At 49.1% G+C, this 19,200-nt stretch overlaps 1 protein-coding gene across 1 annotated transcript in view; it reads left to right on the top strand.

Annotated features, from left to right (window-relative positions):
• Positions 1 to 19,200, top strand: part of LOC142295213 (tetraspanin-33-like) — a 119,639-nt gene that overhangs the window by 15,159 nt on the left and 85,280 nt on the right. The window contains exons 4-5 of the mRNA XM_075338297.1: positions 16,781 to 16,855; positions 16,963 to 17,058. Of these exons, the coding sequence (XP_075194412.1) occupies positions 16,781 to 16,855; positions 16,963 to 17,058 (171 nt within the window). The remainder of the gene's footprint in view (positions 1 to 16,780; positions 16,856 to 16,962; positions 17,059 to 19,200) is intronic.

Here is a 19,200-nt window from a genome sequence, read left to right as displayed (position 1 = left end):
GTCTGGGCATCTAATATTGGCCTATTCGATCAGCTGTTATAACCTCTGGCAGAGTTTGGTTACTATTAACCATTATGCCAGGGGTGAGTAATTAATTTTAAAAAGAGGCACAGGAGAAGCTTGGAGGGTTTTGGAGGGCCTAATCAATAAACTGCACTTAGTTTTGTTCAATATTAATTTTATAGCTTTATGAAAAGCATTAAATAATATAGTTTTGATTAGCTGCTGTAACGGGGTGCCAGGGGTGCCTCGGGGCTTGTAGTCGTGGCCCCCTTTTCTCTCAGGCCAACCCCCGGCTCCGCCGTCACTACTGGGACAGGGGATTTTTCTGTGGGGCAGAGTGTGGTGGAAAAGAGCACACTTTCAGCCGCAGGAAGACTCTTCAGGCAGGGATCAGATAAACCAGACGACATCTTTATTGCACAGAGTTTCACAGACAGCTCAATGCACGCATTTTGTAGCGCACAGTCACAATTCCTGTCCGGGGAAATCTTTCCTTGTTGTCTCCTCTAGTGGGGATGTGCCCGGCTACTCCACTTCACCTAGGCTCCCACTCCGGCTAACACAGACTGGACCCACACCAATTCTGCTTCACCCTTGAGGACACTTCTTCTCTTCTTTCCTTCTTTCTTTCTTTCTTTCTTTCTGCCCACTCAGCTCCACACTCTGCCCCTGGCTGTTCCTTCTCCCCCGTCCGGAATCAACTGACTTCAACACACACACACTTCTCTCTCTAGGCTGCCGGCTCCTCCTCTCTCCTGCCCTGTTTCTATGGGGACAGCCGTCCCACCCGGGCTCTAGGGGAAAACCCACTGCACAGTAAAAACATGTTTATTAATAACATCAACAGTAACTACCCCAGAGTGAGGTATCTTCAGGGGGAAACTGCACCTCCTTGTAAGGGGTCTGCCCACCCCTTACATTCCTCCCCTCTTTAAGCCTAAGCCTCCCGGCAAGGCTCGAACCTGTAAAACACAATTTAGCAGCAAGGCAAACTTTGGATAAAACTTTAAAACCTTCATAAACAAAGTCAACCACTGAGCGCCCAAGTTCTGCGCCCGGAGTCCCTCCTGGGAGCTCCCGGTCTTTGTAGGCAGTGTGCCCGGAGGCCTTCAGCAGGCACTCCCGATCTTTGCTGGTCTTCTGCCCGGAGGCTTTTACAGCACTCCCGGTCTTAGTAGATATGAGGACAAACAATAAAGTCTTCCTTAACATCACGGAGGGAGCCCCTGGCTCAGTCCAGCATCAGGCTCCTTCCGGGCTCGGTAACTTAAACATGGTTGCAAACTGTGGAACTTTTCCGGCTCTTTAACAACACCGGTCTTCAACACGAACATGTCCATCACCTCCGGTCATTACGGGTCACTCGGGATGGTAAGCGCGCTGCCATTCGGCCCGCTGAGCCCTCACATAATCGGAAAGGGACTGACCTGGCAAGCGGCGCAGCCTCCGGAATGGTTCGTAGTTGACTGGTGGTTCTGGCGCCTCTGTCTCCGGTTTTGCCTCTTCAACCCCTGACGGGGGTGACGGGGTCACTGAACGGGATGGACGGGGACTACCCACGACGATCACCGGGTGTGTGACCATACTTTGGTGGATTGCTAACACCGCCGGTGTCCCCTTGTCTGGGTCAGCACTCAGTCCTGTTATGACTTCTGGCGACACCGCCAGCGTGTTTCTCGGCCGGGAAATCTCAGCCAGCAGTGGTCTCTGCTGTGTACGTCTCCGGTACTGACACTCTTCCCATCCGATCTCTTGCAGACCTTCCTGTAATGGCGCCGGGAACGGTGGAGATGCTGGGGAAGGTGGAGGCGGGCCTTCTTTTCCCGCTCTTGTATACGCTCCACCCCCAGTCTCACACATTAAATCGACCCAGCATAGGCGACTCTTCTTTTTCTCTGTACTGCCACCCTCTCCACATGTTTTCAGTAACATCTTAGGGCCAGCACCTCCCCTCTTTGGACGGCGTACTCTGTACTTCTTTTTCTTCGCCGGCCAACTCAGGGTCTTTCGTTTGGCGCCAATTCTTCGCGCGCTCGCTGTACTCGTGAAGACGGCGGCCATCTTACCGCCGTCTTGTGCCTGGTCCAACGCCTTAGGCACCACTTGGTCTCCATCTTCTTGGATCGGGACCCCTTGCATATAATCCGGATCCTGCCGACTACGCCACATGTAACGGGGTGCCAGGGGTGCCTCGGGGCTTGTAGTCATGGCCCCCTTTTCTCTCAGGCCAACCCCCGGCTCCGCCGTCACTACTGGGACAGGGGATTGTTCTGTGGGGCAGAGTGTGGTGTAAAAGAGCATACTTTCAGCCGCAGGAAGACTCTTCAGGCAGGGATCAGATAAACCAGACGACATCTTTATTGCACAGAGTTTCACAGAAAGCTCAATGCACGGATTTTGTAGCGCACGGTCACAATTCCTGTCCGGGGAAATCTTTCCTTGTTGTCTCCTCTAGTGGGGATGTGCCCGGCTACTCCACTTCACCTAGGCTCCCACTCCGGCTAACACAGACTGGACCCACAGCAATTCTGCTTCACCCTTGAGGACACTTCTTCTCTTCTTCCCTTCTTTCTTTCTTTCTTTCTGCCCACTCAGCTCCACACTCTGCCCCTGGCTGTTCCTTCTCCCCCGTCCGGAATCAACTGACTTCAACACACACACACTTCTCTCTCCAAGCTGCCGGCTCCTCCTCTCTCCTGCCCTGTTTCTATGGGGACAGCCGTCCCACCCGGGCTCTAGGGGAAAACCCACTGCACAGTAAAAACATGTTTATTAATAACATCAACAGTAACTACCCCAGAGTGAGGTATCTTCAGGGGGAAACTGCACCTCCTTGTAAGGGGTCTGCCCACCCCTTACACTGCTACCGGTAAAAAGATGTGTTTTGATAAGCTTTATAAGCCATATTGTCATAGCAAACAGACTCCTGGGAAATTAATGAATTGAGAAATCTGGCTAAAAGGCAATGGGCAAAAGAACTGGGGATAAATGTAAGGAAAATTAGAGCAGAGGAAATATTGGGTTTCTGTGAACAAGGTGTGTACCTCCAGTGTTAAATTCTGTTTGTCAGTATATTTCTTGTTATTTTTTCTTCACTTTACATACATTGGTATGAAAAGTGTTTGTCCCTTCCTGATTTTTTTATTCTTTTGCATGTTTCTCACGTAAATGTTTCAAATCACCAAACAATTTAAATATTAGGCAATTATAACTGTTGTGAAGGTCATCCGAGGGGGTAATGATTTGGAGCTCCCTTTGGTGGTCAGGACTGGGGGTGAAACTGACTGTGACTCAACAGGTGTGGGAGTTAATTGGGAGTTTGGGAAGTCCAATTACAGATCAGCCTGGGCTATATAGAGGAGCAGTGTCTGCTGGCTGGGGCCGATGAGAGATGTTTTTCCTCAGTCTCTGAATTAGCTTGGAGTTTGTCCTTCCATTTATCCTGTGCCTGTACCATTCCAGATAAGTTGCAAGTTCTTTGCTTTATTGCCTGATCCACACCTAAGGGTGTTAGTGTTTCTTTTCATTTTGCTTAAGGTCTGTTTTCTTGCAGGAGAGGAATTGTCCTTCTATTTTGATGAGCATACGGGTTCCCCCTCTGCAAGCCCCACTGCAAGAGAAGGGAGATTCTCCCTGTTCTACTTGATTATTTGCACTTTTGTATTTCTTTCTCTTTTTTGTATTTTGTTTCTCCCATTATTTACAAGAGTACCTGATATAGTGGGAAGAGACCGTGTGGTCTCAGGGTTTTATCAGGAGATTGGTATTTTTCCACAGGCTTTTTCACTGACCACAACCAGTTATCTTTCCTTTCCTGTTGTATCTAGGAAGTCGGGCCTCGCTTTTTCTAATCTATATATCCTGTGTATTGTGTTTTCTTACATCACCATTGGCTCTATATGTTGGGGGCTTTCTATTCCTTTGTGGACTGCTCTGAGGCAAGATAGGTTTTCTCATTTCTATCTGTGAGGTTTAGTAAGTTTCTCCAGCTGTGATGAAGCGTCTAGGTGTGTTTAGGAACGCTCCACGGCTACTTCTAGTGTGGTCTGACAGATAGGGGATTGCAGTCAGCTCAGGTTCCAACTACTCTTGTGGGTTTTTTTGTGTTTTTCTGCTAATGGGATTTTTGCGATCGTCCACGGTTATCAGATCATAACAGATAACACAAGTAAACACAAAATGCAAGTTATAAATGAAGGTCTTTATTAATAAAGGAAAAAGAAATCCGGTCAGTTATTCCAAAAGGTGTGCAACCAAATATTAAGTGGAGTGTGCCAACAATTTTGTCCAGACCATTTTTGGTGTTTAGTGTAAGATTATGTCAAATATACCTTTTTTTTCTTTTGTTTTGTTTTTTTCTGTGTGTGCGTTGTTCCAATACACACAAAAGAAATATTCAAATTGTCTCTCCAGTAAAGGAGACAAACTCTAGTACAGCGCCACCTATTAGAAGTAGCGATCCTAAAAGTCACAAGTGGATTTTTGACAATCCTTTGCAATATGACTCAGGATATATAAGCCAGATCAGAATCCCAATTTGCAGACACGGTGTTTCGGGGTGCTTGCCCCTCGTCAGTGCAAAGTATGGGGGTGTCTGATCTGGCTCATGAGAAAGCTATGTGGGGACCACGGGGGAACACTATTCTCCTTAGGCTATGTGCGCACTTACCGGATTTTGCCGCGGATTTTCCGCGGATTTGCTGCATGTTTCGATGCAGAAAATGTTCATAACATCTCTGCAGTGAATCACCAGCAAATCCTATGGAGAAAAAAAATCCTGTGCGCACTGGGCGGAATTTGACAGCTGCATGTTTTGCTGCGGGAATCCCGCAGCAAAAACAAGTGCATGTCACTTCTTTTCCACACATCGCTGCGGGATTTCACTCCATTGACTCCAATGTTAATCATGAAATCCCGCAGGGAATAACGCAGGCAGCAAATTCTGTGCGGTTCACTGTGTTTTCCTGCGTTATTCCCTGCGGTATTTCGCGGTTTACCGCCGGTAATGTACATCGCCTGTCTGCGGTTTTGCAGGGAAGTGATGTCATTACAGGAAGAGGAAGCCGTGCAGAGAGTAAACACACACACATCACAGACACAGACACATCACAGACACAGATAGACATCACAGACACATAGAACACAGACACAGACACATAGAACACACATAGAAAGAAAACGGAAATATAGAAAACAAAGAACGTGGGCTCCGCTGCATATTTACCTTCCAGCCGAGGTAAGCACACAGCGGCGGCCCGGTATTCTCAGGCTGGGGAGGGAGAGGGGCAGGGTTAATGTCCCCCGCCTCACTCCCCCTCCAGCAGCCGAGAATATCAGCCGCAGCTGCCCCGGCACTGTCGCATGCATTATACGGCAGCACCGGCGTGTCCTCAGCTCTTCTTGCCACCGTGTAGCAGTGGCAGCAAGGTAATACAAGGGGTTAATGATGGTGGGGGACCACCGCCATTAACTCCAGGCTTGATCATGGCAGCGTCTATGTGACAGCTGACATGATCAACCCGTAAGTAAAGTGAAAAAAACACAGACACCGAAAAATCCTTTATTTTAAATAAAACAAACAAGCCTCATTCACCATTTTATTAACCCCTCCCGCACCAAAGCTCCGGCGTAATCCACCGCTCCGGGGTAATCCACAGGTCCTGCGCTGCTTCCATCCAGCCGCGACTGTCACAGACACAGCGCTGAATGAAAGCAGCAGACAGCAGAGGTAATTACCGGTCATTTCCCACGGCCGGTAATGTGAACTCACTGCCGACCGTGGGAAATGCAGCGATCTGTCCTCTATCTATCTATCTATCTATCCCTCTATCTGTCCCTCTATCTATTCTTCTGTCTATCTACTATCTCAGAATTAAATGACTTTTTTTTTTTTTTTTTTTTTTTCAATGTGCTTTATTGCATTGAATGCAATAAAGCACATCCCAACCCACACGCGGCAAAACCGCGGCAATACCGCAAATAATACCGCGGTAAAACCGCAGCAAACCGCGGCAAACCGCATGCGGTTTTCGGGTGCGGTTTCCCGCGTTTTTTTTACCGCGGGTGCGGTAATCTTTGCGAGCATGCGGAATTTTCTCAAGAAAATTCCATTTCCCAGTGCGCACATAGCCTTAAGGAGACTTTCCAAGCCAGTCTGGCTGCCAAGTAAGGGGACAAAAGAAACAAACATATGTATAACAAAACATGTATAATAATTTTCTGAGAGAAATACTTCCTTTTCTGGAACAATTTCAAGGGTGCCAACACTTTCGTCCATGACTGTATATGCCTATGACAATAGGAATAGATTTGCTGATTTGAAAGAGAAGACACAATGGCTTTTGTTTAACAAGCTGTCCAAAAATTAGTTCTGTTTTTGAATCAGTAAAAGGTTTGCTGTATAAGAATTTTATAAGCAATGGCGTTACAGCAAGCCATCCAAAATTGATTGTTGAGAGAACAGAAACAGGTTTGCTGTTTTGAAAGTGAAGAAGCAATATCTACTTAAAATGCTGTCCAAAAATAAACTTTTTTTGCAGTAGTTTCATGTTCATTTATCCGGTGCAGCAGAAGTACAGTATAGCTCTAAAACACAATGGACAAGCAGGAGTTGTGTGGCTGTCTATCTGCAGCAATATCACCCACCCAGTATAGCATATGAAAGAAAAAGCAAGGAGATACTCATCTGTGTAAGGTCAGCACCAGCTCAATATACATCTAACATGGTGACAAACATGAGATGCCCAGCTATGGAGGCAACAGAGCAGTGTAGAACACAATGGACAGGCAAGGAGGCACTGTGGATGATTAACCATTGGCAAGATGAATGAAAATTATGACATCTATTTTTGCAAACGAAAGGTTTTTCACACTTGCAGAACACAATGGTCTACCTGGGCATGAAAAAGCCACCTACTGTGCTGAATACCTTCTCTGACAACAATGTAGAAGCTGGAAAAGACAGTATGTCCATGGAGAAGGGAGTCAAAGCTGCTTTGCCAAAAATACATGGCTTTCGTATCTTCCAACATACAGTATTATTTTGATGACTTTGAGTGGACAAAAGTCATCTTTTTGGGCAAAAGTCTTTTTGCTCGAAAATTAAAATGGAAATTTTTTTTCTTCAACCATGATAAGAGAAAATGTCTGGCTTTAGGTATTGCAACGGAGGATCTTCCTGACTTCAGAACCCTGACTAGTCTCTTGAACTGGAATATGTGGACCCTGAGAACAAGACCTTTCACAGAGCTAAGACAAATAGTGTACGGATACAGTCTTTAAAGCTGGGGTCACACATAGCGACGCAGCAGCGATAACGACGGGCGACCTGACCTTATCAGGATCGCTGCTGCGTCGTTACATGGTCGCTGGTGAGCTGTCAAACAGGCAGATCTCACCAGCAACCAGTGACCAGCCCCTAGCCAGCAGTGACGCGTGGAAGCGATGCTGCGCTTGGTAACTAAGGTAAATATCGGGTAACCAAGGAAAGCACTTCTCTTGGTTACCCGATATTTACCTTAGTTACTAGCGTCCGCCGCTCTCACGCTGCCAGTGCCGGCTCCCTGCTCTCCTAGCCAGAGTACACATCGGGTTAATTACCCAATGTGTACTCCAGCTACGTGTGCAGGGAGCCGGCACTGGCAGCGTGAGAGCACACCTCTTAGCGCTGGCTCCCTGCACTCCTAGCCAGAGTACACATCGGGTTAATTACCCGATGTGTACTCCTCCAGCTACTTGTGCAGGGAGCAGGGAGCCGGCACTGGCAGGGTGAGAGCGGCGGACGCTAGTAACTAATGTAAATGTCGGGTAACCAAGGAAAGGGCTTCCCTTGGTTACCCGATGTTTATCTTGGTTACAGCTTACCACAGACTGCCAGAAGCCATCTCCTTGCTCGCTTCAGTTCGTCGCTCTCTCGCTGTCACACACAGCGATGTGTGCTTCACAGCGGGAGAGCGCCGAGCAAAAATAAAGCAGGACATTCAGCACCGACCGGCGACCGCACAGCAGGGGCCAGGTCGTTGCTGGATGTCACACACAGTGACGGCGACGGGACGTCGCTGCTACCTCACAGAAAATGTGACTTAGCAGCGACGTCGTTGTCGCCGTCGCTGTGTGTGACACCACCTTAACAGAGGGCTTCAATATTGACATCTTTACTCAACTTGTAACAGATGACCAGTGAAAACCTGGTAAAACCAAGAGAAGATCTGTACGGAATCTGTATGTGAGAGAGAGGGAAGCACTGGATTCTGTCTAAGAACAACCAGCTTGTTTTTAAATCATCTGAAAGGTGGCAACTTGGTCATTCTGGACAACACTCAATATAAAACGATGTGTTTAAGTATTCTGCAGGACATCTCTATGCAGGGCTGTATTTTGCCTTCATGCTGCCCTAGGCACTTTAAGTGGTCGCGCCCCTTAGTGACAACGTAAAATTATGAGTTTTCGCACACGACATCTGTTTAAGGCAGATCTACTCTGTAAAACACTGTAAAAGTATAAATGAGAAATGAAGGGCACTAACCCCCCCAATGGGGATCCCCACAGGCACATCAAAACATACATGAGTATAAAATATTCCCACCACACCATCCCCACTTATATACTGACTGTGATACTGCCCCTAATAAACTAAAACACCACACTGTCCTCACTTATATCCACCACACCTTCCTCGATTATGAAATATGATCTGCACACTGTCCTCACATCATGATGCCCCCTCCTCACAATGTCCCATGCATGCTGCTCCCTCCTCACAATGTCCCATGCATGCTGCCCCCTCCTCACAGTGTCCCATGCATGCTGCCCCCTCCTCACAATGTCCCATGCATGCTGCCCCCGCCTCACAATGTCCCATGCATGCTGCTCCCTCCTCACAATGTCCCATGCATGCTGCCCCCTCCTCACAGTGTCCCATGCATGCTGCCCCCTCCTCACAGTGTCCCATGCATGCTGCCCCCTTCTCACAGTGTCCCATGCATGCTGCCCCTCCTCATAGTGTCCCATGCATGCTGCCCCCTCCTCACAGTGTCCCATGCATGCTGCCCCCTCCTCACAGTGTCCCATGCATGCTGCCCCCTCCTCAGTGTCCCATGCATGCTGCTCTCTCCTCACAGTGTCCCATGCATGCTACCTCTTCCTCACAGAATCTCATGCATGCTGCTCCCCTCCTCACAGTGTCCCATGCATGCTGCCCCCTCCTCACAGTGTCCCATGCATGCTTCCCCCTCCTCACAGTGTCCCATGCATGCTGCCCCCTCCTCACAGTGTCCCATGCATGCTGCCGCTTCCTCACAGTGTCCCATGCATACTGCCCCCTCCTAAGTGTCCCATGCATGCTGCCCCCTCCTCACAGTGTCCCATGCATGCTGCCCCCTCCTCACAGTGTCCCATGCATGCTGCCCCCTCCTCACAATGTCCGATGTATGCTGCTCCCTCGTCACAATGTCCCATGCATGCTGCCCCTCTCCATGAGCTCCTACTGCTGCCTTCCTCTTTTCCATAATGACACCTCCATACTGCCCCACTCATCATACTAAGACCACCACACTAGAGCTTATGCTGAGACCCCACAACCACACACACTACCCCACTCTTGATATTGACTCCCCTACATTGCTCCACTCCATACTGAGCCCACACATGCTGCCCCTTCTCCATAATGAGTTTCCAATGCTGCCCCCCTCTCATTCTGAGTCCTTACACTCCCACCCATCGATTTTGTCATTGCACTATCCCTCAACCCCTGTCCTCTGTCTCTAGCATTGGCCCCTCTCTCCCACTCCACCAGCAGCAGCCTCTCCCCCAGCATCAGCCTCTCTACCCCCACCTCCTGCAGCAGCCTCTCCCCCAGCATCAGCTTCTCTCCCCCCAGCAGCAGCCTCTCTCCCCAGCATCAGCCTCTCCCCCCCAGCCTCCCCCAGCATCAGCCTCTCTTTCCCCAGCATCAGCCTCTCTCCCCCAGCTTCCCCCAGCATCAGCCTCTCTCCCCCAGTATCAGCCTCCCCCTCCCAGCCTCCCCCAGCATCAGCCTCTCTCCTCCCAGCCTCCCCCAGCATCAGCCTCTCTCCTCCCAGCCTCTCCCAGCATCAGCCTCCCCCCTCCTAGTCTCCTTCAGCATCAACCTTTCTCTCCTCCCAGCATCAGCCTCCCCCAGCATCAGCCTCCCCCGGCATCAGCCTTTCTCCTCCCAGCCTCCCCCAGCATCAGCCTCCCTCCTCCCAGCATCAGCCTCCCCCAGCATCAGCCTCCCTCCTCCCAGCCTCCTCCAGCATCAGCCTTTCTCCTCCCAGCCTCCCAAGCATCAGCCTCTCTCCTTCCAGCCTCCCCCAGCATCAGCCTCTCTCCTCCCAGCCTCCCCCAGCATCAGCCTCCCCAGCATCAGCCTCCCCCCTCCCAGCCTCCCCAGCATCAGTTTCCCCCCTCCCAGCCTCCCCCAGCATCAGCTTCCCCCCTCCCAGCCTCCCCCAGCATCAACCTCCCTATCATCAGCCTCTCTCCTCCCAGCCTCCCCAGCATCAGCCTCTCTTCTCTCAGCCTCCCCCAACATCAGCCTCCCTCAGCATCAGCTTCCCCCCTCCCAGCCTCCCCCAGCATCTTGCCTCCCCCAGCCTCAGCCTCCCCCAGCCTCAGCCTACCCCAACCTCAGCCTCCCCCCTCCCAGCCTTCCCCAGCATCAGCTTCCCCCCTCCCAGCCTCCCCCAGCATCAGCTTCCCCCCTCCCAGCCTCCCCCAGCATCAGCCTCCCCCAGCATCAACCTCCCCCTCATCAGCCTCTCTCCTCCCAGCCTCCCCTAGCATCAGCCTCTCTCCTCCCAGCCTCCCCCAACATCAGCCTCCCCCAGCATCTTGCCTCCCCCCTCCCAGCCTCCCCCAGCATCAGCCTCCCCCTCCCAGCCTCAGCCTCCCCCAGCATCAGCCTCCCCCCTCCCAGCATCAGCCTCCCCCCTCCCAGCCTCCCACAGCATCAGCCTCCCCCAGCATTAGCCTCTCTCCTCCCAGCCTCCCCAGTATCAGCCTTTCTTCCCCCAAGTCTCCCCCAGTATCAGCCTCTCTTCCCCCCAGCCTCCCCCAGCATCAGCCTCTCTCCTCCCAGCCTCTGCCAGCATCAGCTTCCCCCTCCCAGCCTCCCCCAACATCTTGCCTCCCCCCTCCCAGCCTCAGCCTTCCCCCTCCCACCCCCAGCATCAGCCTCCCCAGCATCAGCCTCCCCCAGCATCAGCCTCCCCCAGCATCAGCCTCTCTGCTCCCAGCCTCCCCCAGTATCAGCCTCTCTTCCCCCAAGCCTCCCCCAGTATCAACCTCTCTTCCCCCAAGTCTCCCCCAGTATCAGCCTCTCTTCCCCCAAGTCTCCCCCAGTATCAGCCTCTCTCCCCCCAAGTCTCCCCCAGTATCAGCCTTTCTTCCCCCAAGTCTCCCCCAGTATCAGCCTCTCTTCCCCCCAGCCTCCCCCAGCATCAGCCTCTCTCCTCCCAGCCTCTGCCAGCATCAGCTTCCCCCCTCCCAGCCTCCCCCAACATCTTGCCTCCCCCCTCCCAGCCTCAGCCTCCCCCCTCCCACCCCCAGCATCAGCCTCCCCAGCATCAGCCTCCCCCAGCATCAGCCTCCCCCAGCATCAGCCTCTCTGCTCCCAGCCTCCCCCAGTATCAGCCTCTCTTCCCCCAAGCCTCCCCCAGTATCAACCTCTCTTCCCCCAAGTCTCCCCTAGTATCAGCCTCTCTTCCCCCAAGTCTCCCCCAGTATCAGCCTCTCTTCCCCCAAGCCTCCCCCAGTATCAACCTCTCTTCCCCCAAGTCTCCCCCAGTATCAGCCTCTCTTCCCCCAAGTCTCCCCCAGTATCAGCCTCTCTCCCCCCAAGTCTCCCCCAGTATCAGCCTTTCTTCCCCCAAGTCTCCCCCAGTATCAGCCTCTCTTCCCCCCAGCCTCCCCCAGCATCAGCCTCTCTCCTCCCAGCCTCTGCCAGCATCAGCTTCCCCCCTCCCAGCCTCCCCCAACATCTTGCCTCCCCCCTCCCAGCCTCAGCCTCCCCCCTCCCACCCCCAGCATCAGCCTCCCCAGCATCAGCCTCCCCCAGCATCAGCCTCCCCCAGCATCAGCCTCTCTGCTCCCAGCCTCCCCCAGTATCAGCCTCTCTTCCCCCAAGCCTCCCCCAGTATCAACCTCTCTTCCCCCAAGTCTCCCCTAGTATCAGCCTCTCTTCCCCCAAGTCTCCCCCAGTATCAGCCTTTCTTCCCCCAAGTCTCCACCAGTATCAGTCTCTCTTCCCCCAAGTCTCCCCCCCTATCAGCCTCTCTCCCCCCACCGCATGCGCAGATCTCCAGTCTGCATTAAAGACACCCAAACACTCCTATGAATCTTCAGCTCTGCGAGCACTTACCTGCTCCAGTGCCCACCGCCATCTTCCTGGCTCACGTGAGTATCCTCTTCTGACACTGGCTTCCATCGCGGTGTCCTCCGTGGCGTCCTGCTGTGAGCTCTGCATGTGATGTCCACACAGCATTAGATGCAGCACATAGGAAGGAGCTGATTGGCGCACACCTGTGACCCCGGAAGTGCAGGCGCCGGCAGTTCAGGGGTCAATCAACTCCCTGTGCCCGGCCGCCGCTGTTTTTCTGCATTTGCGTCTTAATTGATACGGATACAAATAAATGGAGGTGCGCCTCTCCCCCCCTCCCCCCTCCGAAAACACAGCGGATTTAATCGACTGTCTAACGGAGAGGGAGAGGATGTGTAAAAAAAAAAAAAAATAAATAAATTTAAAAAAAAGAATTATTATTTTTTTTGCTGCCAGAAGGTGCCGCCCCTCGCAACCTGCCGCCCCAGGCACGGGACCACGGGTGCCTAGTGGTAAAGACGGTCCTGTCTCTATGTATAAGGTCTTGTCTAAGGACCCAATTGTAACCTTTGGTAGAGATCTGGAGAAGATTCTTCTAGATGCCACTCAGCAGAAAGGAATATAAAAAAATGAGAAGGACTTTATGTAAACTAAGTTCCCGGTTACACCTGTTTTCTATGCCTTACCAAAGTTGCACAAGACCCTTGATAATTTATATACAGGACAAAACTAGGTACAGGACAAAACTAGGTACTATCAATTATTGACATGGTCTCTTTCTTTGGGTTTCAATCGAAAACTCATTGCTTTTTGTGCACATCCATGCTACAGGGATCTTTGATGGTTCTCCTTGTGAAATACAGCCAGTACTCCTCTTATAAGTGGAGGTCTAAACACAGCGTAAGTTCTTATTAAACTTGTTTTTACTCACTTTTAGATGTTTTGTGAGGTGCCCGGGCGATGCTGAGATTAAACCAGGAGAAACCAGGTATCCTTTAGGCTGGTCTAAGGGTAACTGTTAACTCGCCTTCTAGCACTTCTTGTTTTGGATAACCGCTGACTTGAAGTACCATGGGATTCATCCAGGGAAGTCGCTACTGCCTTTTCTCCCCTTTTTTATCCCGTTTGCCGACAGCGTGGACCACGTGAGATGGCTTCTGGCTCTGTCTCCTTATGGGTCCCCCTGTTGCTGCGGAGGCTCGGACTCTAGCTCGTTGGTGAGGTACCTCCAGTCCCCTCACCAGGTTTAGCAAATCAATAAATGGACGTCTACTCTAGGGACCTGTTCCCCGTGCGTGCCTAGTCACTAGCAGTCCCCGTACTCGACTGCCTCTCTTCAGGTGTTTTTCTGACCGACTCTCTGGTAACCGTTCTCCCCCGCTAACGGCTACTTCACATGCAGGGTCTGACTAGAGTGCCCGCGCGACTGCATCTCCTAGTGTGGCGCCCCTGAGGCTTCCGTCGCCACAGAGACATTGCATTGTAATGTCCCATCCTGGGTAAGGAAAGGAGTAAACGCCGGTTCACAGGCAAATTCGGAGTGGAAATGCGTCAGTGCATTACTAATGGTCATTGAAGGCATAGTCAAAATAAACCCCCTCCTTACTAAGTTGCTATATCAGTTACATATGTATATATACAAAAAATCCTGCATTATTTCCCTCTTTTCCCTCTCTTCTGTTTACTGCATCGACAATACATCTCCCTGATATTATATTTACATTCATTACATAAATAGGGTTGAATTTCACTGTCGGACACAAATTGGAGTTCTATCCTAAAATATAACCTTTATTGGAGACTTTAAAAATAATTACATTTTACCTATAATGCCAATTATCCAAACACCACAAGCAAGTACTGCCTCAGATGTGACACCAATAACAATAAATACATAAATAGGGTTGAGGAGGGTGTACAGGGGGAGTCTACGTGGAATGGGGGCATCATTCCACCAACATCTCTTTTAGGGTGTAAACCTCTGTGTTAGGCAGAGTATCCCTAGGGTCAGTTTTAGTGCTAGCCCAGGGCCTCCCCTTTCCTACCTTTCGGAGGGTCCTTGCCTTTCAAGTGATTTCCTTTGTGTTACGTATTTGTATATAGACATCTATTATGTCTGTAGTTGTTTGATTTTAATGGTTTTCAAATAAAATAAATTTTAGGAGTTTTTTTCTTTTGTTAATATTTGATTGTGGGACTCCTGTACATTCCCAAGTTTTGTTCGATAAATTGGTTAGTGGCCAGTGCCAAGTACTGAACTTTAGCTCCCATTCACTTGAATAACACATAAAATACAATCCTTAGAAACAGCAAATAAGTTATGTACATGGCCTAGTACATTGCTTAGTTTTGGCAGCGTCAGTTTTCAACTGATCGGTGCGGTGTTATGGATATGTCGTCACTACTTCAGTCTTGGACAACTCAATTAACTCCTCAGAAAACAATATAACAGCTCTTACTCTATTTCAGCTCGAATATGTGCAATAGCTAGTAAGAAGCTAATTGAAAAGTGGCAACCGATACGGCTGTACAAATCGTAACTGTCACGCTGAACAAATGGCTAGTAAGATGTAGTACAGAGTAATCCCTACTAGGTGGCAGCAGAGTAGTGAAGGAGAGACAAAGTCACACTGTAACAGAAAGGCAGCTGAAGTACAGCAGAGTACCTTCAGCAGGCAGTTAACAGGCAAACCACCAGGGGGCAATAGAGTAGTCAAAGAGTCAGGTTCTATCCAGAAGAGTCAAGTCACTATAAGGATAGTATCAAAATCAAGTTAGAAAACAAAACCGAGTCAGAATCTGGGAGATCAGGTATGCAGAGGGAAACACAAACAACAGACAGGAGTGGGAAGTCAGGGACCGGGACAGTCAGATGAACGGGGAAGGGTATAAGTCAGGACATAGTAGCAGGGAGGCAGGACAGATCGGGAACACTCACCAGAACCAGTATACATGCTGCAAGGCAGAAATATCACTGGCACTGAACCATAGGTAGAGAGGCAAGATATGGTGTCCTGGGATCCAGAACGAGGCAAGGAAGTTAACCCCATCACATGACCAGGCTAGAGCTGGGTGTAACCACAGCAGGGAAAAGCTGGCCTGGATCATGACAGTAACCTTGAAAAATCTCTGTTGTAAAACAAATATAATTTTCAAACTTAGGTGCATCCTCTAATTTCAGATTGACTGATTTCTTAGGCGGGCTTTGCACGCTGCGACATCGCAGGCCAATGCTGCGATGCCGAGCGCGATAGTCCCCGCCCCCGTCGCAGCTGCAATATCCTTGTGATAACTGCCGTAGCGAACATTATCGCTACGGCAGCTTCACATGGACTCACCTGTCCTCTGACCGTCGCTCTGGCCGGCGACCCGCCTCCTTATTAAGGGGGCGGGTCATATGGCGTCACTGCGACGTCACACGGCAGGCGGCCAATAGGAGCGGAGGGGCGGAGATGAGCGGGATGTAAACATCCCGCCCACCTGCTTCCTTCCGCATATCGTACAGAAGCCGCAGTGACACCGGTAGGAGATGTTCCTCGCTCCTGCGGCTTCACACACAGCGATGTGTGCTGCCGCAGGAACGAGGAACAACATCGGACCGTCGCGTCAGTGTAATCATGGATTACGCCGACGCTGCACCGATGATACGATTACGACGCTTTTGTGCTCGTTAATCGTATCATCGAGCCTTTACACACTACGATGTCGCATGCGATACCGGAAGTACGTCATTTTCAATTTGACCCCACCGACATCGCACATGCGATGTCGTAGTGTGCAAAGCCCGCCTTACTCTTTATAAGCAAATCAATTTCGCAATCCAAGAAATCACAAAACTTGCATGATACTTTACCAAATATAATACACCATAAAACAAGGATATGTGAATTAATACATAGGTCAGAAGAGATTCATGCAGAGAGTGTATTTTTGACAAAAATATATTTTTATTGAAATACAGCTAAAATTAAATAACAGGGAAAACCTCTTGAGCGGAGACACCTGCATAGCCTGGAGAACCACATAGAAAGAAGTTAAGAGGAATTAACTATACAACACGGTTGATCGAGCACAAATAATGTCAATAGTATTGGATAAGTATCTCCAGCAAGGTAAGTGCACTTAAACACCCAGTGGTTCGAGAACACCCTAGGCAGCACAAGGATAAATATACAGTAGTTGGGTAACATTACCTAATGAATACTAAACTTTATATGGATTCCCAGGCAGAGTTCACCTCCATCCCGACGCACATTTCGCCCAGCTTCTGGGTATTCAAGTGCACTTACCTTGGTGAGGATTAATTCTCATATCCTTGGGTTGTGGTGTATTATATTTAGAAGCAAAGTATACATGTGTCTGAAAGAAAGTATTTCATTTTTATAGTTAATTGAAATAAAAGTACTTAAAATGACATTGATGAGTGTGTTTTCTTTCTAGTTTGCTGGCATGCTCATTGTAGTCTTGATTCTTCAACTTGTGGCAGCTGTTCTAGGTTTTATATTCTCAGGAATGGTAAGTGCTTTTCTATAAAATTATAAACTCAATTGAACCTTCATAAAAAAAAAAAGTTATGTTATGTTATAGCCTAATACCCTATTGAACTCACCCTTTTTTAACAGGTTTTGGATAAAGCCTCTTCTGTAATGTTAAAGGCTATTATTAATTATCGAGAAGATCTAGATTTGCAAAACTTTATTGATTACATTCAGAAAAAGGTAACATTGTTCTTGTTATTAAAGATTATAAGATTATAAGTTATAATATTTAAAAGTACTGTATATCTCAGAAACTAAAAGCCTACATTTATAATGCAACTTATGGCACAGTTTGGTGTAAAGGCCCATTTACACGCAACGACAAAGCTAACGAGATGTCGTTGGGGTCATGGAATTCGTGACGCACATCCAGCCTTGTTAGCGACATTGTTGCGTGAAACGTACGAACGACCGCTAACGATCAAAAATACTCACCTAATCGCTGATCGTTGACACGTCGTTCATTTTCATAATATCGTTGCTTGGGCTGGATGCAGGTTGTTCGTCATTCCTGAGGCAACACACATCGCTACATGTGACATCCCAGGAACGACAAACAACACCGTACCTGTGTCCTCCGGCAACGAGGTGGGCGTGTCTTTCCTTCGGCTGCTCTCCGCCCCTCCACTTCTATTGGCCGCCTGCCGCGTGACGTCGCTGTGACGCCGCACGAGCCGCCCCCTTAGAAAAGAGGCAGTTCACCAGTCACAGCGGTGTCACTAGGCAGGTAAGTATATGTGACGGGGACTAACGATATTGTGCGCCACGATTTGCCTGTGACGCACAAATGATGGGGGTGGGTGCGATTGGCAGCGACATCGCTAGCGATGTCGCTGTGTGTAAATGGGCCTTAAGTTACTAAAATGATTGAATGTTCATCAAATGTCAGAGCCACACCTCAGAAAATTACATCAATTTGTGTTGCCTGTATTTTCTGTTCTGCTGCATACACTGCTACCTGTGGTATTAGTCTATTTTAGTAAATGTGGGTCAATGAATTGTTATTAACCAATTCGGATATTAACCACTTTATTATAGCATACTGTTAACTATATATTTTTCATATTACGATTCAAACCCGAAGACTCATGTCTAGGTAGTAGTTCTTCACACTTCCCATTTGCCCCTCATCCTTGCACGAATATTGTACTTTATGCCCTAATCTGACTCTACACATTTAAATATGTATTGACCAAGGCAGCTGATTTCAATGGGGCTGGCTAACCAACTAATATGTATGTGGGCCTTCCGACTCTCCCCAGTGACAGGTGTCGAGGATAATAAAGATGCGGGAGATGTGGGAGAAACAAGAAAATAATTATAAAAAATGTGCACATCTGTATGATCCTGAATGGAAATTTATTAGAACACAGAAGAAAAACCTAAAACTTAATAAAAAACACACCAGATGGCCACTGGCGGGTACAATATGGCAGAGAATATAAACCAGAAAAAATCTGTGATTGGGTAAAGCACCCAGTAGCACTAATACAAAAAACAATAATAATAATAATAATAATAATTACAAAGAACTACTATCGAAACAGTACATCAATGCACAATATAGAAAGAATTGTATCACATATTTAATCTGTAACATCTGTCCTAGACCACAGACTCAGGATGACTGTCACAGACAGACTAGTGCTAGCCACCAAGCTGGCAGGATCTCAAGAACCTTGAAACCCTTTAACCCCTGTCCAGAGATTTGGAATTACATAAGGTCCAGGAATCTCTGTCCATGGAAGGCTGCAATCCAGGAATGAGTGGTCGTTAGGCAGGGTCCAAACCAGGAGGCACAAAAAGGGACAAAATCGTCAGGCAGGAGCGTAGTCAGGAAATGAGGCAGAGATCAAAACCGGAGATGGCAGCGAGGAACAGCAGGCAAGAGAGTATCCAATGAGCAGGCAGAGGTCAAAACACACAGATCAATAGTCAGAACAGAACAGGAACCAGACACTAGCAGGAATGCAAAACTATCTCTGGCAGTGACCAGCAGATAAGAGGGGGAATTAGAAGAGTGTGGTGTCTTCCCATTGGCTGTAGCTGAATGGTGGTAACTTCAGCTGGAAGACACACACCACCTATAGTCAGCCAGTGGTACTGCAGGTCCCAGGGAAACCCAGCTTAATGGATGAGCGGATCTTGCGCCCACCTGAGCCTCTGGCACCAGCTGCTCTCCTATCACCAGCACAGTCCACGGTGGGAATATGGCAGCGCCAGGTGACCGAAGCAGAAGTCACAGGAGTGGACTCTGGTAAGGACGTGACAATCTCAATAAGCACAAAAATAAAGGCATCTATACAAGGTTGTAAAATATCT

Source organism: Anomaloglossus baeobatrachus, chromosome 1 (genome assembly GCF_048569485.1).
Source record: "Anomaloglossus baeobatrachus isolate aAnoBae1 chromosome 1, aAnoBae1.hap1, whole genome shotgun sequence".
NCBI classification, from domain to species: Eukaryota; Metazoa; Chordata; class Amphibia; order Anura; family Aromobatidae; genus Anomaloglossus; species Anomaloglossus baeobatrachus.
The sequence above is the reverse complement of the archived record's forward strand: the minus strand, read 5'-3'. Positions and strand labels throughout refer to the sequence as shown.